Below are 20,808 nucleotides of genomic sequence, written 5' to 3'. Positions count from 1 at the left end.
CTGAGCCTGGGCTGGCAGGGACCCCTTGGCATGCAGTTCCCTTCCCAGGCCCTGCGCTCCAGCTGCGCCCAGCCCGCCTGCCCCGGCCGCGTCCTGGCCTTACCTGAAGGTTGGTGAGGTCCCAGGAGCTGTAGTCGTCCTCACTGCAGTGCTTGGAGAACGAGGGCCGGAAGTCCACCTTGACGAGCTCCCAGTCTGAGCGGAAGCTGATGTGGCCGAAGACGCTGGGGAGGGATGAGGGGGGGAGAGGAGCCACCTTAGCCCGGCCCAGCCGCCGGGTGGCACCTCCCCTCCGGACGCAGCTCCCACTGCACACTGCGAGGGACACGGCCCCTGCCCTGCGGGGACCGGGCCGTGCTGCCCGGACAGAGCCTGGCCCTCTGCGGGCGCTCGGCAGGCCTCGGCGTTAGTGTTCCCACGGCGACCACTGTGATCTCCGGCTTGTCAGCCGCACTGGCGTGGCTCATCCTGTCCGATCCCACACGCCTGCTCCTTGAGCGACAGGGAAACGGCCCCGTGGCCGGGTCCCGGCCTCCCAGGCACCGCCAGGGCCCTTTCCCACCCCACATGCTGGCCCTTGTGTTCTGCTTTGAGGAACAATTCGTGGCCAGGCTGAGCCTGGTACTGTCATCTTCTCCTGCTCCTGTCGCCCGACCGCGCGAGGGTTCTGTGCCGCAGAAACCCGGCTTGCTATCGCTGGGCCGCAGGGCGCTCGCGCCCACGTGGAACTGGCATCTCAGGAGACACGGTGAGTCATCAGGCCCGACTCACAGCAGGCGGGCGACGGGGGGCACGTCTCAGCGCCCTGCTCCCAGCCTTGGTGGGTGGGGGAGGCAGCCATGCAGGGAGCCCCACCGTGCGGGAAGCAGCCCACACGTGGCCCAGTGAGGCGAGTCCACCCCCATGCTAGAGACAGGAAAGCCAGGGCACAGAGAGGTCGAGTAACTTGCCCAAGGTCACACAGTTTGTGCTGTTCCTTATCCTCTGCTTGGCAGTGAGCAGTCATTTGCTGAGCATGCCCAGAGGGCCTCTTCCTAAGGAGCTTCCACTCAACATCCCCAATACCTTATGTTTGGGGTCCAAAGACCACTCCAGAAGAGGGGCCCAATGTGCCCTTCCCTGGCCTTCTCTAGTCCAGCTTACAGTGCTCTGGCCATATTACCAAAGGTCAGGCATCTGGATGGGGGAGGTGATACACCCTACTCTGGTCTTGGCCCCTGTCTGAACACTACTAACAGGGGCTGGATTCTTGGGGTGGCCAGTCATGATCTGAACGGACTGAACCCGCATTCTGGAGTGGTGTTGAGAGAGGTACTGGAGTATGTTCTCAGGGATATGACGGCCGGGAATGAATGTCTGAGGCTAATATTTGAAGACGAGGTTTGGCTCCACAGGGCACCTCTGAGTCAGGCAGGCCTCGGCACCCCGTTTCCCGCACGTGTGACCCTGGGCAGGCCCATCTCCCTCCTGTGCCTCAGTTTCCTTGGCTTTAGAGTGGGGACAAGACGACTGGCCTTTCAGGACTGATGTTGGATCAGTGCCAGTGTGGGCAGCGTGCCCGGCGCATAGTGGGAGCTTCACACACACGCACACACGTGCACACACGTGCACACACGTGTACATCACCCCCACTCCCCAGAACTGTGTCACGAGGGAGGTGGGCTCATCTTTATTTCACAGATCAAACCCGAGCCCGTGACGCTGGGCTGTGGGCCTCCTGCCGTCCTGGCAGCTGCCGCCTGGCCTGCACGGGAGGGCTCCGTGCCGGTGCAGCCGGCCCGTTTCCACCCCGTCCTCAAGTTCACGTCCCTGCCCCGTCACCACTGGCCCCTGGGGCTGGGAGGCGCCCGCTGGGCTGTCAGTCCAGCCTGGCCCCTCACTGCGGAACTGCCAATCTCGGCGGCTTTTCTCCTGCACCGGCAGCCAGGAGCCGCGGGCCGCTCCGTCCCTCTCAGAGGAGCACGGAAGGGGGCTCGAGCATTGGCCTGGGAACTCTCCTAGCCGCTGGTGACACTGCCCACCAAGGACAGGGGAGACGTCCCTGCGGCCTGGCCTCTACTCTGCCTTGTCCAGCGGCTCTTGCAGGCGCTGTTTCCAACAAGGAATGTGTGGCTTTGGCTCCAAAGCGCCTGTGATTTAGACGGTGTCCAGCCTGCTGTCTGTCCCCTGCCACACCCAGGTGGACAGCCCCCTCTCCGGAGAATATCGACACACTGGGGGCCTTCTGCCCAGCATCGTCACCCACACAAGCCTGGCGGCCGGTCATCTGGGCAGTGTGGGGCCTGAGCTCAGGAAAGGAGGCTTGTTCAGGGGGCACACTGCACCCCCGAGAGCACCCTCACCCAGCACGCGTGGGGGCTCTCTCACTCCTGCAAACGGTGGCATGACGTGTGTGGGGCACCTGCTGCCACCAGGCAAATGCTCCCTGTGGGGAGTGTAGGACTGTTATTCCCATCTTACAGGTGAGGAAACTGAGGCCCAGGCAAGGGACCCGCCCAGAGCCGCGCAGCTTCAGCTTAGCTCCTGGAGGAGCCAGCGCTGGAACCCGGGGCTGGTGACTCTGGGACTGTGACGCTCTGCCGGGAGCCGTGGCAGCACCGCTGCCGGCTGCAGGGTCCCCCGGGGGCTCTCAGTCCCACCTGCGGCCCTAGCCTGGGCAGAGCAGGGGCTGGCTTGCTTCATCAGTTAATCCTTCCGTGTCTCTGAAGTCCTGCCTTTTAGGAAACCTAAAACCTCGCCTGACACTGCGGGAAATATCTCATCCAGTTAATTCTGAGTCTTCAGCAGGTGCCAAAGGAAGCCTGTTTATCGCTTTGCAGCTAAAATGGAAAAATGGGCCAAGCTGTGGGGGCTGGGCCGTGAGTCTGCTGGCCCTGAGCAGCTCATGCCCGAGTGGGGAGCAGCTTGCAGCCCGGCGAGGCTCTGGGGTCCCCACCCATGCCTGAGCCCAGGGCCTGGGGACCCCTCCCCGCTCTGCGGCTGCTGAGCCCGTGGGGAGGCGGCGGCGGCAGGTGCCGAGGGAGGAGGGGCGGGAAGGCAGCGCCGCGGGGGCGGGTCTGCACAGACGAACTTTCTCCTCCGACGTGCCGGCCTTTTGCGGTCCGAATTCTTCCTGTGTCAACTGGCACTGTCAGGCTGATTGAAGACGCAGCTCTGTGAAACAGGATTGCAGGAACCATTCTGGTGCTTTTTAGAAAAACTTAAAAGGTTGTAGCACCCGGCTGTGAATTCTGCCATTATCCTTCTGGGGATGAAATGCCCCGTCCGTGGGTGCGGGATGGAAGCCGGGCTGCCTCTGGCCACAGCCGGCTCTGCCGTGGTGACAGTCAGGGTGAAGGTTCGACGTCCTGCAAAGCCGAGTCTGTTTGGGGCTCTGGGGTACACAGCGCGCCCGTCTCTGCCGGGCTGACTTGCTCAGTCTGCAGAAGGGCTGGGGCCACCCTCACTGGCAGTGGTCACTGTCCCCTCCGCTCCCAGGCTCTGGCCTCAGGAAACAGCTCAGCCGTGCCAAGGCTCCAGGCGGAGCCCACCCACCGCACTACCAACACGCCACAGCCAGAGCACTGAACTGGACGCCCTACCTCCCTCGCCTCCCACTCCCGGCAAATGTGGCACCACCTCCCGTGGCCTCAGGAAAAGACCCGAGGCCCCAGCAGCAGGCGGGAGCGCCACCATCTAGAGCCGGGCGACTGGGCGGGGCCGGGCCCGGGCGGAGCAGGAGCCGAGTGTGCCGGGACTCTGCACACGCCAGGGCACTTAGGGAACAAGAGGGTGATTATGCTCTACCTGGATTTTATAGGATGGGATCCCGGGTCCTCTCCCCGTCCCTGGCTGGGCCCCTTCCTTCTTCCCACCCCTCCCTCGGGCAGAATTCTCCGGAGATCTCAGCACCTCCAGAAACAGGGCGTAAGTCATTCCACGGAGATTTCTCCTGAGAGCAAGGCCAGGTGACTGCCTGCAGGAGGTGGTCAGCAGAGCCCCCTCGCAGCCCGGCACAGCCGTGTTGGTAGGGACACAGGGAGGACAGGCCGGGGTGGGGCAGGGTCCAGCGAGGGGAAGACACTCCGGGCTGGAGGAGGGTGCACGAAGCCCCAGATAGGCCCACCGTCGCACACCGTCCAGAGCACAGGGACACACGCTGAGCGGTCTGGAGGCCGCTGACACTGCGCTGCGACGTGAGCTGGACGCGCAGCTAGGTCAGTGGGGGCCCTTCCTTCTCGGGAACAATGTGCCCACCCGCCGGGGTTCTGGGGGGAACGCAGGGCTGCTGAGCAGCGCGGCCGGCTGGGCAGCAAGGCCTCCGAGTCTAACCGGGGGTGCTCCTGCCATCACCCAGGAAGAAGCGCACGGAGCGTCACAGGGGCGCAGCTGTCATGGCGCATTCCCAGCGACCTGAGAGTGGGGTGAGAGTCCCCGTGTGGCGGACGAAGAGGCCGAGGCTTCTGGAAAGGGAGAGGAAATACCGCTTCCTGCGGCCTCAGCCAAGGCCCCTCCGAGGTTTTCCCAAGTGACAAGCAGACGGGCTGGTCGGGGGTGGGTGGTGGCGCGAAGGTGGCAGGGCCCACAGGGCGGGTTTTCCAAGGCTGAGCTCCCAGCCCGGCCCTGGCAGTTAGGGCAGCTCAGGGCCATGTTCGCCTGGCCTCCCCCACAGACGAGGGGACACGCTGGCCCTGCAGCAGCTCCGGGCCTCGTCTCTGCCCAGGGCGGAGGCTGGCCTGGGCGGGGTGGGCAGCTTCTTGCTGACAGCAGCCCTGCTCCCCGGGGAGAGCCGGGTGTGGGCCCAAGAGGGCAGGGCACAGGGGAGGTCAGGGATGGGCTCTGGCTCTCCCGGGGGCCTGTCCGTGTGGGCCTCTATGGGGCATTCGGGGCCAGGGGGGTCTGGATGGGCTCAGGGCGTGAAGACCACCGCCAGCAGGACAGGCGGACTCGGGCCTGTGAACGGGCACCACCTGGGCTCACACACTGCAGCTGTGCCAGGGACTCAGTCCCAGGCCATAAATCCAGACCTGCCACAGGAAACACGGCCGCTCCAGGCCGAGAGGGGCGGTGGGGACCCTGCTGAGACTCTGTGGGGAGCACGTGGGCTGGGCCTGTCTGCCCGGGGGGGGACAGAGCAGAGCTGTCCAGAGTCCAGGCGCCCAGCCCGGGTTGGGCAGACACGCGGGGAAGTCAGGGCCCCCGCAGCGCGTCCGGGGCTGCCACACAGGTGACCACAGGCCGCTGGCTTAGAACATCCCCGTGCGTCTCCCGCAGCTCTGAGGCTGGAGTCCCAACTCGAGCGTGGGCAGGGCTGTGCTCCCTCTGGGGGACTCAGGGGGTCCCCTCCTGCCTCTCCCAGCCCCGGGTGCTCCTGGCTGGCGGCCACGTCACTCCAATTCCCGTCTCCGTCCTCACGCCGCCTCCTCCTCCCTGAGCCCGTCTCCGCGCCTTCTGCTCTTCTCAGAAGGACGCCAGCCCCGCGCCAGCGTGACCTCGTCTGAACTCGGTGACATCTGCAAAGACCCTATTTCTAGGCAAGGTCCCACTCACAGGCTGCGGCAGACAGGGTGGCACTGAGAGGAGGAAGGGTGTCCCGGAGCCCTGCACGGCTGCGTGACGTGGCACCGCGGTGGCAGGGTCGCTGGAGCTGTCAGAGACGCAGAGCTGGGGGCCGGGGCAGCTCCGCCTTTGACAGGACGAGGCCACCAGGCCCTCGTTTCAGCGGCTACCGGGGCACCTTCTCTCCCTCAGTGCGGCCACAGGGCTGTGGTCACACCCTGTGTGTCCATGTCATCGTCTGTGTCTTCGCTCCTTGGCCAGGGTGGCTCTGAGCAGCAGGGGTCTCCAAGGCCCCTTCTCCCTTCCTGGTGTCTCCGGCGGCGTTTGGCCCACGGTGGGGCCGGGCACAGCGGGCGGGTGGAGATGGAGGCTGGGCCGGGTGCTGTAGCCTCCGAACCCAGGCCAGGGTGCCGGGCGGGCCACAGCTGCTTCGCCCTGTGCTGGCCTGCCTGGGTCTCGCGTCCTCATCTGCGTGTGGGGCTCAGAAGGCGCCAGTGGGTGACAATACTAACAAGCCTAATCCACCCGAGAGGCACACGGGGCCGGGACTGCAGTTGAGAGGGGCCGTGAGCCTCGGTTCGGCCCCACCAGCCAGGTGACCCTGGGCAGGTGGCAGATTCCCGAATGCAAACAGAGTGGCTGGCTCCCAGGGGGCGGGGCGAGGCCGGCAGGGGGCATTAAGAGCTGCCACTCCCCCGGGGAGGGGCATGTGTGGAGACAGAGGTGGTGGCCCCGGCACTGCCTGCCCGGCTGGCTGTGACCTGCCACCCACCCAGCCCCCGGCACTCACGTCATGACCAGCGTCTCGTCTCCCGGCTCGCTTAGCAGCCCGTCCACGAACACCGAGGTGCTGGTGAAGTTGTGCGTGCTCCAGGTGAGGCCCTCGTCCAGGCTGAACCTGCGGGAGAAGGGCCTTCAGCACCCCTGTGTCTGGGACGCTGGACACGGCCGCCTTCCCACTGAGGCTGTCTCTGGGGCCAGCCCAGCATCTGGGCCACAGCTGGACCCCGAACCCTGCCCTTTCTGGGGGCAGGGCTGCAGCAGCCATCTTGACAGCAACTGCTCAGCAGTGTCCTGACCCCGTGCTTTGGGTGTGTTATCTGAGTACCATGAAGACAATCTGTACCCCTTGGGGTACACCTGCACTCACACAAGGCCTGAGTCCAGCCCAGGGGGTGCCAGGCCAGTGATGGAACCTGTACTGCAGTGCTGCCATCTTGCAGTAGATAAAGCTCTTTTTCAGACTAAAGAGATACTGGCTTCCTGGCAGCTGCTCTAGCTTTGCTTTTCAGGTCCCAAGTTCACAGCTGCCCTCAGTTCCCCATAAGGGTCTGCAGATGCGCGGCAACACTGCCAACCCCACTCTTACCCAGCACAGGCTGTGGGCTTCTGGGTCACCTGGCCCCAGTTCCTCCATGTAACTAATTCCTGCTGATGCTTAAAAGTCACCTCCTCTGGGAAGCCCTCCTGGTTCCCCCACCTCCCCTGGGCCCACAGTCCCAAGCCTCCCTCTGCCTTGTCCGCCCATCCCGTTTGCTTGTCACCAGCTCTGCAGCCCTCGGGAGGGTTGGCGGCACCCTGCTGCCCCCATCGCCGGGGCGCAGTAGGTTGTTCTGTGGCCCGCGGGGAACACTCTGGGGAATACTCTGAGAGGCCCCTGGCACGGAGGAGGAGCTGCACCCACACCCCGCTGCCGCCCCGGCGACATTACTTGAGGGTCTTCAAGGGGATGGAGGTGTCCTTAACGGCCACGATCACGCCGCCGTGGTCCAGGTACAGGATGTGATGCTCCTCCTCGAACACCTGCGGGAGACGCGGGCGGCGCTCTGAGGGCAGCGGCCCCAGGAGGGCTGGAGGTCACTCCGGGAAGCAGAGTCGTCAACACACGGGTGTGGGGTGTCGGCAGAGGCCCGGTCCTGAGGCCAGGGCTGTCTGAGGGTCCCCATGGCCCCAGGCCATTCCTGGGCTTCCCCGGCCCACACAGACTCGGTACACGAAGGACAGGGGGCAATTTCTACACTGCTGACGTGAGGGCAGCGTCTCAGATGAACACCGCAGGGGTCCTCTCTACGTGAAACTCACGCACAAGCGCTGACAGTGGGAGGGGAGGAAGAGGCAGGGGGAGTTGGGAGAACATTTCAGACAGGCATCATAGTAAGAGCAAATCTCAATTTGACATGAAGACTCAGCTCTAGTGTCACCTCCTCCAGGAAGCCCTCCTTGATGCTGCCTGGGGAGGGAGCTGCCTCTGCCTCAGCCCCCTGCCCCAACATGTGCCACACTCATATGTCATTGTCCCTGCCAGCCAGGGAGCTCCTCAGAGGCAAGGCTCGCTCTGAGCCCTCTCTGTGCCCAGCACAGCTCAGCTCAGACCTTGGTGCATGTGGGTGCCCTGGAGCATGTATGGAACGAACAAATGAACAAGTGAGTGAGTGAATGAATGCATGAGCACCAAGGCTTCAGGGGACAAAGGCTGACTGGCCCAGACAGGGTTCACCCAGGAGCAGATACCTACGGGGGTCTCGCTGGTCTGCACACAGCCCGGGGGGGGGCCCACTTTACAGAGGCGGAAGCTGAGGCTGGGGCCGCTGAGGGTGTGCCAAGGCCTCGTAGCTGGTAGGGGGCAGAGCCGATGTGGCTCCCAAGTCACGCCAGGACGCAAGGGACCTCCGCTAGCTCTCCAGTGAACATGCGTGTGTAGGTGGTGAGCGTGTGTCTGCAGACGTGGCCCAGCGAGGGGCACTGCCATGCCCACCGCATGCCCTCGCCCTGCACCTCTCCTCCCAGGACGTGGCCCCGTTCGCCCTCCCGCCCTCGTCTGGTCAGAGCCCCAGGCCGGTGGTCCTGCAGCAGGGACGCGGGGCAGCCCAGGGGACGGGAGAGAGCCCCCTGGGCCCCTCCCCAGGGCCGGCAAGCTCACGGGTCCCCATCAGTCGCAGGAGACCTCTGCAGAGGGCCCGGCCTGCGGTGGCAGCCGGGCCGTGGACACAGCCCCCTGAGCCGGGCTCTGGGCCGGGCGGCAGCGGCTGCAGAGCGTGCAGAGATGCCTCACGGCTTGTGCCGGGTGAGGACTGGGTGGGCTCGGCTGGCTGCTCCCTGCCGGGTGCTGACCCCACAGGACAAGCTGGGGAGTCCCAGGCTTCAGGGAGATGGCTCTGGGACAGCTGGGGACACTAATGGGGATGCCGTAAAGAGAGCTATTGCTGGCATCTTCTCTCCGCTCCTCCATTCCAAGGCTCTTTGTTTCAATGTTGGATCCTCTGGGAGCAGCGGGAGGCTGGACACGGACAGAGCCCCGCATGGCAGGAACGTGGAACCTCAGCAGCCTGGGGGTGCCAGCCAAGCCCTCGGCCCTGCTGCCCGGCAGGTCCCATCACCTGCATGCCCCTCAATCCCACCACAATCTCCCAGTGCCCCCCTGCCCCACGGCCCTTAGAATCAACTCCAAAGCCTTCACCCAGCTGCCCTCCACCCCCACCAGCCACTCAGGAAGCCTTTCCCTGAACACGCCTCAGGCCCTTTGCATGTGCCATTCCCCTGCCTGCAAAGCTCTTCCTCAGAGATTCCCACCTGCTCTCACAGTCTCGCTGGCATTTCCCTCTTTCCCTCTGCTGCTAGGAATTCTCCAGAAAACACTTTTGGTGTGTGCAGAGAACAGAGGTGGAGAGCGAGCGGCTGTGTCCCAGAACCGTCCCTCCTCCCTCCCTCTCCCTTCCCGTCTGAAGTGGGAGTCTGTCAGGTCAGGCCAGCGCCAGAGAAGGGGGCCACCACGACAGTCGCAGCTGAGCCCTCCCTGCTGAGCGGGGCTGCTGTCCTCAGGGATCCCCAGGACCCAGGCGGGCACCTTGCAGGGGTGGGGGGCCAGGAGAGGGCTGGCTCCAGGTGCCCTGCGAAGGTGTGGGCCAGAGCTGCTGAGAAAAGCCAGAAGGGATCTGGATGTGTGTGAACTGTGCTTTCAAACACGGAGGTGGAGGGGAGGGGCGGGCCGGGGTGGCCAGTGCCACGCGACGTCTTATTTAACAGCGGCCACCCCCGGAGGATATTTCCCCATTTTCCCAAGGGGGTCAGAGACACACAGTGACCTGCCTGAGGCCACAGATGGTCATGGCTGCCCCCAGCGCCACCCTGGCCTGCTGCCCCTGTGACAGACACGCATCAGAGGAGGCCGCGTGGGCTCCCGGCCCTGCCGTGACTGTGCCACGGCTGCGCCCCGAAACACGTGTGCCCCGCCGCCCGCAGCCCACGGCTGCACCCCGAAACACATGTGCCCCGCTGCCCGCAGCCCACGGCTGTGCCCCGAAACACGTGTGCCCTGCCGCCCGCAGCCCACGGCTGCACCCCGAAACATGTGTGCCCCACCGCCCGCAGCCCACGGCTGCAGGGGGCTGCTGTCCTCTGGCCTAGCCATGAGCTCAGGAAAGTGGTTGGGATAAGCTGCTGACTAAGGCCACATTGACAGAGGCTGCCTAGACAAGGGAGGTGACAGCCTGCAGATTCTAGGGCGTCAGAGGTGCAGAGTTTAGGGTACTGTGAGGAAGAGCCATCTGCGGTTCTCCTCCCCATCCGTCCACCGTCCGACAGAGCCAGTGCTCCAGGCCCTGTCTGTGGGGGACGCGGGGACAGATGCAGGCCTGGCCCCTAGGAACTCACAGCCCGGGGACAGACCCCACGGAGGCAGACGGTTCCCACGCAGCAACTCACCCACCCACTGGGCGGCAGCAGCCGGAGAGCAGGGCCTCCGCCCTCGAGGGCCCGTGTCAGCCAGGGCTCTGCCACAGCGCGGGGTCCAGCTCACGTTTTGGGGGCAAATGATGTGGTATTGCAAAGAAACTCCAGGCTTGGTCAGCAGGCCGCCAAGGGAGGGGTTCACAGGGCAGGCTGAGCCTGGGGGATTTCAGGAGGGGTGAGGACATTGCAGGCGTGGGGAGGGGCAGCAGGTGCGGAGGCCTGGAGGTGACGGGGGCAGGCGCGGCAGGGAGCGGCACGGGCACGGCTGCAGCTGGAGCTTCGGGCAAAGGGAGGGGCCCCGGGCCGGGCCGGGCAGCTTGGAGGCAGGTGTGACGCCAAAGCTTAACTGGGGAGAGCAGCACATTCTCTTTGGAAGGGGCCCTGCGGTGCCAGGGGGACGGATTTGAGGGGCCGAGGCCCGTGGGAGGGACCCGCAGTGCTGCAGGAGGAAAATGAGTTCTGACACAAAGGGCTTCTTCTCCAGGAAATGCTGAGCTCCGTGTCTCGGGGAATATTCCAGAGAAGCTAGGCTCCCTCGCCAGGAGGGACGCAGGACCCCAAGGCGGCTAAAGTCAGACCTGTCCCGTGAGGCTGTCCTGAGAAGCCCTGAAGGCCACCCTCTGAGCTGGGGGTGGGGGCTGATCTGCTGCGTTGGTGCCTTTAAGGGAGACAGGCGGTGAGCCCCAGGCATGGCAGGTGACAGGGAAGTGGGTTCGCAGGGCCTGACTGTTCCGGAGCACGATTTCCCTCAGGGGCCGAGCTGTGTGCGCACGACCAAGGCTCCGCGGGGGACATTCAGCCGCGGCCTTGCCTCCTCTTCCCGTGGGCACAGGAGGGGGCCATGGCTGCAACTGCCCGGGAAGGTGGCTGCAGTACCTGGAGGCCACCCCAGGGGACCCCAGGAGAATCAGCACCTGCTCTCTTGGCTGGGGCCTCTGGACAGGGGGCTCCACGTTTGCCATCCCACCAGCTCCCACTGCTGTGGTTTTCTGCACCCTGACCGACCCCGGGGCACACAGTCCTGCCCCCACCTTGCCATTTCTCTGCCTCCCACATGCTGAGCCAGGGGCTCTGGGAATGTTCTCTGGCTTTGTAAAAAATCACCCCGGGGACCTCATGTTTTTAAAAGGTTATGTCGATTAAACAAGATACACTCTGCCACTGGTGACTCACACTCTCCGTTCTGCAGTCCGGCACAGCTCACCTGCGTCCCTGGCCGTCCGGCCACGAGGGAGAGCCAGGGAGACCACCCTGAGCCCCCTAGCTGGTCTGCCCCCCGCCTGGGTGCCCTCTCTCCCTCCCCCGCCAACCCCCATTAAACTCCCAAACCCAGTGGGACCATCTCTCCTACCTGCACACACACTCCTGCCCCCCGCGCCCCCTCCCCCTGTCCCCTGCCCCTGCACCCTGTCCCCTGCCCCTGCCCCCTGCCCCCTGCACCCTGCCCCCTCACCCTGCCCCCCGCCCCCTGCCCCCTGGCCCTGCCCCTGCACCTGCCCCCTGCACCCTGCCCCTGCACCTGCCCCCTGCACCCTACCCCTGCCCCTGCACCCTGCCCCTGCCCCTGCACCCTGCCCCTGTACCCTGCACCTGCCCCTTGCCCCCTGCCCCTGCACCTGCACCCTGCACCCTGCCCCTGCACCCTGCACCTGCCCCCTGCCCCCTGCCCCTGCCCCCTGCCCCTGCACCCTGCACCTGCCCCCTGCACCCTGCCCCTGCCCCCTGCCCCCTGCCCCTGCACCCTGCCCCTGCAACCTGCACCCTGCCCCTGCCCCTGCAACCTGCACCCTGCCCCCTGCCCCTGCACCCTGCACCTGATCCCTGCACCCTGCCCCTGCCCCCTGCCCCCTGCCCTTGCACCCTGCACCTGATCCCTGCACCCTGCACCTGCACCCTGCCCCTGCCCCTGCCCCCTGCCCCTGCACCCTGCACCTGATCCCTGCACCCTGCACCCTGCCCCTGCCCCCTGCACCCTGCACCCTGCCCCTGCCCCCTGCCCCCTGCTGCCGCCTGGCAGGAAGAAGCCCTGTGAGGCCCCGCACACACTCGCAGACGTCCTCCGGTTTCATCCTCACACTCCCAGGGCTGAAATCCAAGCGAATTGCTTGGCAAAAGTGCCCTCGATGAATGTCTCACAGTCAGTTCCCGTAACATTAGAAAACCTATTTCCCCTTGGCTATTTAATCTAGGAAGGGGGACTTCTCCAATACATGGACAGACGGTGGCCTTTAAGAAACTTTAGACATGTTTCACTAGTTTTAGTGAAATAGAAATATTAAAATACAATAAATCTCTCTTGCCCTTTTCAAAATTCTTTGTTTCTTGCATATTTTAAAAAAATGTCAAGGCCTTAAACCAAGCCTGCAGGAGGACGTCATACCGATAGGGCTAACATGGCTGTCCGGAGCGTCACCTGGGTTGGGGCTGCGCTGAGATACGCAGGCACGTGAAAAACTGACGGAAAACAAAGCGTCTTGCCTGGAAGGGGCCGCGCACAGGACAGTGCAGGCCATATGCTTAAGCATTTAAAGGCGAAAAGGAGAGACTGTCACTCTATGTCCTTCTCCCCCCGCCCCTGGGGAGAAATCGCCAACGTGGAGCGAGGCGGGGCCCTCTCCTGGCTGACGCTGGGTTCGGACCCCGCAGCTGCTCAGCTGCACCGTGTCTCCACGTCCCCGTGGCCGGCAGCACCGTCCCCTCCGGCCAGTCTGTGCCCCGAGCTCCACGCGGCTGCACAGAGCACACGGGAGCCACACGGGAGCCACACAGGAGCCGCGCCCAGGGCACGCGCTGGCCAGCGGGGGCGGGGCGCTGCCTGCACGTGCTTTCCTCCTTTCCTCCTTCCTCGTCTCAGGCCACACTGCTACATGCAGTTGTCACTCCTGGATGTCCCCCAGCCCAGGCTTGCCACGGCCCCCCAACCTGCTGCCCGCCATGTTCTCTCCTGCTCTCTCCTGCTATCTCCTGCTATCTCCTGGCAGGTCCCTGCCAGGAACCTGGGTGTCACCCTGGCCCCACCTCCTGCCCTCTGCGTGACACCTCCTTCCCCTTCCATTCCATGTCATTTATGTCCTTTCTCAGGTGTTCATGGTGACACATCTGACTACGAAGATGTTTCTCAGGTCTGAAATTCCCCACTGGCAGCCATCAAGAGAACAGCAGGATGGCGGGAGCCGCCCACCTGGACTTGCCTTTCAAACACAGCAGGGGCACTATCTGCCACACGGCAACCCGGGCTCCAGCCACGTGGCTCAGAGCTCATCCCATGCAGCTTCCGGAAGGGAGGGGGTGACAGACAGATGCATCTCCTGGGAGTCCTGGCAGGATGGGGTGGGAGGCACCAGCCACCTCCTGGCAACCTTACCTGCCGCCAGGTGTGCCCACAGTCCGATGTGATATACATTTCTTCTTTATACTCCACCAGCTGCGAGCCCAGGTTACCTGGTCCAAAAGAAAAGGGGCAGCATTACTCTCCAGATCAGCCAGCTTTCCCCATGCCAAGACCTGAGCCTGGAAAAATCCCCAGACAAAGGTGGCCTGTGCCCTGGTCCACACCTGCCACCACAGACCTGCTGTGCCTGCCACACGTGGCCCCCGTCCCGGTCCGTGCAGTAAAGAACAAACCTGCCCAAAGGCAGCCAAGCTCAGGCGGCTCTGGCAGGGCCCAGGCACAGGCAGAGCTCAGGTGCTTCAGAGAACCCACAGGTATGGTCCAAGGATCAGCGTGCCGATCGGTGGTCAGAGACAGGCGGGCAGCATGGCCGCCCGGGAAGCCTGTTGGGCCTTAAGCCAGGGCAGGACGCGGCTGAGTTTGGGTTTGGGGACAGCTTCGTGGAAGCTGGTGCAGGTGAAACCAGAGGCAGGTCCAGGGAAGAGCAGGTGACACCCAGCAGGTGCTCACAGAATATCTGCTGAGCGGACATCTGGGAGGATAGTGACGTGGGCACCAAACCAGCCTGGCCGCCTGGAGGACCTGCCTAGTTTGGGTTCACTTAGGCCCCTGCACCAGGCTGGCTGGGCTGGTCCTCAGCCTTGACTTTGTGGGTGGTGTAAGTTGGGAAGAACTCCTACCCGGGATCTCAGCCAACCCCATCCATCTCACAGGTGGGGAAACTGAGCCTAAATGGGCTCCTATAAAAAGAACGACGCCCACGTATGAGAGCACAAACCCCAGGAAAGTCAGGTAGCCTCCTGCAATGGGCTCAAACAGGGCACTTTCTGATAAGCCAGACTCAGCAGGCCTCCCTGCACCCCACGGCGGGGCAAGGCCAGGGGTCCAGGTCCACAGGATTACAAGGACCTCTGATGACAATGCTGAAGCTGTTCTGGAGCCCCCAGAGGCCCTGGCCCTGGGTGACTTGTATATCACTTGTCATTTGAAGCCTTATTTAGGTGGCACTCTCAGAAGAGTTTTATCCAGAGTCAAGTTTAGAAGTCACTGGAAAATTCCAAAGGAAATGGCTTATCCTTAAGTAGATGAGTTAAAGTGAGTTCTAAGCACAGTAGTAGAGTGTTTGTGTGCTTGTCTTCTTTTTTGAAGTCCATCCATCCATCCACCTATCCATCTGCCTACCCATACATTTATCTATTCACTCACCCATCCACCCACCCATCCATCCTCCCAGCTATTCACCTACCCATCCACCCACCCATCCACCCGACCATCTATCTACCCATCCACCCATCCATCTATCCATCCATCCATCCATCCACCCACCCACCCATCCACCCACCCATCCACCCATTCATCTGTCTACCCATCCACCCATCCATCTATCCACCCATCCATCCATCCATCCACCATCTTTTATTAGTCTGTTATCCATCCAACCAATCATCTCTCCATCTACCCACTTATCTCTTAATTAGCTCCACCCACTCACTCATTCCTGCATTTATTCCTTAGCGTGTCCCAAGGGCCTGTTCTCTGCCGAGCCCTGTGCTGAGCTCTGGGGAGTATGAGCTGATGGAACCAATGCCCGGCCCCTAAGGGCCTCAACCTGGTAGGGGAAGGAGGGTAGGAGGGCTGTGCTATTGTACACAGAACCAGGACACTGGGCCCGTGAAGGGCAATAATCAAGGAGAGACCCAGGCTGGGCCTTGGGAGACAAATGCGAGCTGGCTGAGGGCAAGGGCACAGGGTGTGCCTGGGCAGAGGCTTGGAGGTGGGGGGAGCATGACAGATGGGAAGGCGGGAGAGGGGCAGGTGTGGAACCTGGGCATCGCTATACCCGTCCCTTTTGTGAGGCAAGGTACTGAGAAATGGCTGCTGAATGAATGACACGAATGAGGTGAATGAATGAATGAGACGGGTGGGTAGGGAGGAGAGGAAGGGGCACCGTTCAGCCCCCGTTATTCCAGACCCCGGCAGACGTTCCAGGACATGCGCATCCCACGCGGAGGCGGCTGCTGCGTCCGCATAAGGAGCTGGCACGTTTGCAGTTTGCGAGTTTGGTGGCGCAGATGTGTGTCTTTGAAGGGCGCTATCTGTTTTCCCTGCTCTGTCTGCCAAAGCTGTCAGGCTGCCAGTCACCCAGGCAGGGGGATGACGGGACTTCACAAACACATCCGGCTGCCAGAGGCTGACAGCCTCACTGTGCGAAGGGAAACAGGCTGGGGTGGGGGCGTGGAATGTCCCCGCCCTGCTCTGCTTGGCCCTGGGGCTGACAGAGTCTGGCATACAGTAAGCACTTTGCTTACCGAGCAAAAGTACACTTCCCCCTCCACCCTTCTCTGCCCCCGCGGCCAGAAGAATTGAGCAAAGCAGCAAAACACCCACCTGCCCATGGCACGTCCGGAGGGAGGAGGGCTGCGGGCCTGTGGACCCCGTGGCCGAGACTGCCCCTCCTGTCCTTGGGGGCTGCCACCGTGCTCCCACCTCCAGGGCAGTGAGTGAGTGTCTGCAGGGCTGGCTCAGGCCCCTCTGTCAGGCCTAGGGCTTCTCGCCCTCCCACGGGGACACTGCCCTCCATTGACGGGCCTGGGCACAGGCCGGCCAATCTCGGAGGAAGGGACTGTCGTGGGCAGGGCTGGGCCAGCGCTTGGCTCCTCCCCCCGGGGTCCCTGGTCCAGGCCTGCAGGGTTTCCCAGCAAAGCAGTCCGGGTGTTCCCAGCTCCCCAATGTCCCCCTCAAGGTTTTCTCAGCTAAATGCTAAGGTCACCTCTGTCGGGGCCAGGGACAGGGAAGTGTGTGCCAGCCTCCACTCTGTTGGGTCCTGAGGACTTGTGTTTGGATGATGAGCAGGGACGCAGACCAGTGACAGGCAGACAGGCAGTGCCGCGGGGGACGGGCTCTGTAACCACTGGGGGTACCCGCCTGGCGTTGTCCACACATCACACCTGTGAGTGCTCACAAGGCAGATGCTCGTCCCCATTTTACAGATGAAGAAACTGAGGGTCAGAGAGGTCTGCCCCATACCACAGAGCCAGGAAAAGTCAGAGCAAATATTGGCTCAAGCGCCCTGTGTTTTTTCCCACCTATCAGGGGCTTCCTGCCTCCCCAGGAATTGTCAAGCCTCTTAGTGACAGATTCCTGGGCCCTGCTCCCAGGGCCTGGGATTTTCTGGCCTAGGGTGAGCCCCAGAGACCCCCAGGGGATTCTGACCAGTGTGCATGTTTGGAGGAGGCGCGAGCAGGGTGGGGGTCAGAGGCCTGGCCAGGCAGGGAGGACAGCTCAGGAGAGGCAGGGGTGGGGACTGGGTGCAGGGGCTGGAAAGACAGGCAAGTGGGAGCCCTTGAAGGTTGTGGAGCAGGAAGGTTTAAATGCACACAAGGCCCCAAATCCCAGTCTACTGAAAGGAAGAAAGGACAAAGTTGCGGAATTCAGGGTTCTTCAGACACCGTCACTCCAGCAAGGAAGTACTGGGAGGGGACCAACCTTTCTGTCCCCTGACACAGTCAGGGAGAACATGCCACGGGCATCTCCGCCCCAGGTGGGTTTCCTGCGGGCCAGTGTGGCGGACGCCCTACCTGGCGGTCAGACACCCAGTCCCCGTCTTTGCTCTGTCCTTCCTCTCCCTGTCTGGGTTCATGGCCCTGCTTTCTGGATCCCTCTGCAGGCCTGGCCCCTGCGGACTGGACCTGAGGCCAGGCCCGTCTACTCCCACCACAGGGGCGTGTCTACCTCCCGGCACCGCCCTCTGGCACCGCCATGCCTCACACGCTGGGCGCCCTCGGCCCGGAGCACCTCCCTGTGGGTCTGCGGGCAGCTGCCAGCTTGTCCGCCAGTCCCAAGCCAAACTCCAGGCCGGAATTGAGGCCCGTATCCTATGTCCCCTTGTCCCTTGAACATCCTTAGGGAGCAGAGCCTCATCTCTCTGCATCTCCAGGACGCTGGCAGGGGCCTGGTGTGGGGGTGGGGGCGTCCAGCCACTATTCGAGTGAAAGGACGACTCGGACACACCCGAATTTCATGCTTCTGCCTCATCCCGGCCTCGCCCTTACAGTGGGGGTTTTGTCCTCTCCTTTTGCAGATGAGGAAACTGAGGCTCAGAGAAGTACCGTGAAACACCCAAAGTCTTACAGCCGGGAGGTGGCCATGCCTGGGCTTGTAGCTCTCGCCCACCTGCCTCCGAGGAGGGCAGGGGCGTGACCCCGGGAAACATGCACCCACCACCCCAGCTGCCTCTGGCAGCGCAGTCACGCGGCTGCAGCCTGTGCCAGGGCAGGTGCCACACTGGGCAGGGGAGTGTGGAGCCAGCTTCCACTCGGCCCTGGGGAGATTCCCTTCTGCTCCCGCAGAGCTCAGGAGAGGAGGATGAAAACATTTACATGTCAATTGGCCCACGTGGCACAGATGGCTCCACCTTAAAGGAAAGCCCTGGCCACGACTGAAGCAGAATGAGACCTAAATGCAGCATCCTGCCCTTGCAGGGGCAGCGGGAGGCAGGGAGGCTGCAGCTGCACAGCGGGGAGGGAAGGCCACAATTCAGGGATGCGCGCAGGGCTCTTGGGTCCAGGACGCTCATTCTGGGCTTTCAAGGACTTTGGAAACTGACAGGCCATGAACCATGTGAACTAAAATGAAAACTCAAGCCCTTGGCTGGCTGACTGAGTGGACCCCTCTTGGCCAAGAGGACCCAAGAAATTCCCTAAAGCTGAGTTGCTGGCCATGGGAATGGAGGTCAGACACGTCTCCTCACGCCCCCTCCCTTCTTGGAGATGTCCTTTGTGACTCCTAACAGGCTCAGGCCACGCAAGACAAAGCTTGACCCACATCCGCAGGTCTTCAGTTTACTTAACAGGTCACTTGAGTCTGGGTATGTGTCTGGTGTATGTTAGGCAGCTTGTCTCTGACTAACAGACTTCCTTCTCTTAACCTAAAACATTCCAAGACTTCAGACAAAGCTTCATTTCTTTAACTAATTACAAATCAAAGAATCTTTAAGCCCACCTATAACCGTAACCCCTGCTTTGAGATGTCCTTCCTTTTCAGGCTAAACCGATGTACACCTTCCATGGATTGACTTATGACTTTTTGTGTAAGTCCTGCCTCCCTGAAATGTATACAGCCACACTGTAACCCAACCGTGGGGACACCACTTGCTCTAGGCTTCTTGGGTGCGGCTCTCTGGGTCATGGTCACACATATTCAGCTCAGAATAGATCTTTAAATTATTTTACAGAGTTTGAGTTTTTTCCCATTAGCAACTTCATTGAAATCAATGCAGATACGCATAATGTTCACTGATCAATGCGACCAGCAGGCAGATGCCGTCCACCTGGCTGCCACTGACTGGAAAGGACCCCAGGCACGGGGCACATACGGGGAACCTCAGAAGTGGAAGGCGTTATACGTTCAATCCTCTCTCACCAGTGGTGTCACTTCCCGTCTGTAAAGCCCTACACTCTTGGGGTAACGTCAACACACCTCATCCTGACAGGCAAGGTCTCTATGGTCAGAACCCCACATCATTTATGGGGTCTTCATCCCCCAGCCCACCTGTGTGCTGGTTCAGTCATTCTGAATACCCATGTTCCCTCTTCTGCCCAGAAGGCCATCCTGCCATCTCAGCATGGCCATTCATTCATTCATTTGTTCATTCACTCACTCATTCATAAAGAGCCGTGGAGGGCACACCCTGGGCCAGGCCCCAGCCTTGGTGCTGGGACATGGTGAAGGGTGGGATGTGGCATTCAGCTCAGAGTCTGAGGGCCAAATCCAGTCAGAGCTTGGCCCCCAGACACACAGCCCCCCGGCCAGTTTGCAGATGGTGCTGGGGCCAACTAGGAACAGGGTCCTGGGTTCAGAAGGCCATGAGCTCTGGGCCATGTCTCTGTCATCTCTGTTCTGTGATGGGGCAGTGGACATTGCCTCCCTGTCATTTACCCCAGCTGCAAAGTGGTCATGCAAAGTCTTGCCTGGCTCTCCACATGCCAGCCCATTGACCTCAGACAGGGTCTGAGTGACCTCATAACTCAAATAAATATGGTATTACTCAATCATCACACACTTAATGATCCCTGAAGAAGGTTCTAGTTTAGTGGGGAAGAAATGCACATATGCAAATTATAATTCTGGTTTTGTAAAAAAATGATAGTTGTATATGTGCCTCTCTTTCTCACTAAATTAGAACCTTCCTCAGAGGCCAATAAATGTCAGTCATGATATAAATCAGCCATCCCATCATCCATCCATCCGTCATCTATCCATGCATCCATTCATCTATCATCCATTATCCATCCATCCATCCATCCATCATCCACCCATCCATCCATCCATCAATCCTTCCATCATCCATCCATGCATCCATTCATCTATCATCCATCATTCTTCATCCATCCATCATTTATTCATCCACTCATCAATCATTCATTCATCCATCCATCATTCATTCATCCACTCATCCATGATTCATTTATCCATTCATCTATCATCAATCATTCATTCATCCATCCACTCTTCCATCTAGCCATTCTTCTGTTCAGCCAATGCATATTATACGCCCACTCTGGGTTATGCATTCACTCTTCAGAATTTGCCATGAGAGCTGAGCTTCCTGGAGATGTGGTGGCACTGCCTCTCATGAACACATCATAGCCCCAGGCCCATGGCCATCAAGCTACCCTTGGGCTGTATATCGCCTACCAGCTGACTGTGATGGCAGCCACCTACCTGCACCCATGATGAGGCCTGGGGCAGAGTCCTTGGTGTGCACAGTGCCTGATACATAGGGGTTGTCAGCCCAGCGCAGGTGCAGGTGCAGGTGGCAGTCTGGCTGCAAAGAGGAGAGAAGAAACAATGGTCAGCACTTGGGTAGGAGTGTCCTTAGGAAGACTAGGCCTGAAGCCAAACTTGCCCCTTCCCCTTGGCTTTTGGGTGAGAAGGCAGGGCTGGGAGTGTCTTGGAGGAGTGGATACAGGGTGGGAAGCAGGCTGGAGGCTGACCATGAGGTGAAGGGCAGCTTTGCCCAACGTCCTGGGAGGGATGGGAGGTGGAGGAGGGTGCATGAGGCAACCAGGAGGATCGGAGGGTTCTCTGGTCTAGATCAGGGGCCCTGGGCATTTGTCATGGTGCGCCTGCTCATGGATGCAGCAAGTGGG

At 61.6% G+C, this 20,808-nt stretch overlaps 1 protein-coding gene across 1 annotated transcript in view; it reads right to left on the bottom strand.

Annotated features, from left to right (window-relative positions):
- The window catches only part of SORCS2 (sortilin related VPS10 domain containing receptor 2), a 486,540-nt gene that overhangs the window by 26,541 nt on the left and 439,191 nt on the right, over positions 1 to 20,808 (bottom strand). Inside the window, exons 11-15 of the mRNA XM_045528260.1 lie at positions 20,381 to 20,483; positions 13,631 to 13,707; positions 7,250 to 7,341; positions 6,329 to 6,436; positions 104 to 224 (exon numbers count right to left, since the gene is read on the bottom strand). Coding sequence (XP_045384216.1) covers positions 104 to 224; positions 6,329 to 6,436; positions 7,250 to 7,341; positions 13,631 to 13,707; positions 20,381 to 20,483 — 501 coding nt within the window. The remainder of the gene's footprint in view (positions 1 to 103; positions 225 to 6,328; positions 6,437 to 7,249; positions 7,342 to 13,630; positions 13,708 to 20,380; positions 20,484 to 20,808) is intronic.

Source organism: Lemur catta, chromosome 17 (assembly GCF_020740605.2).
Source record: "Lemur catta isolate mLemCat1 chromosome 17, mLemCat1.pri, whole genome shotgun sequence".
In the NCBI taxonomy this organism is placed as follows: domain Eukaryota; kingdom Metazoa; phylum Chordata; class Mammalia; order Primates; family Lemuridae; genus Lemur; species Lemur catta.
Note: the sequence above shows the minus strand (reverse complement) of the source record. Positions and strands in the feature narration are given on the sequence as shown.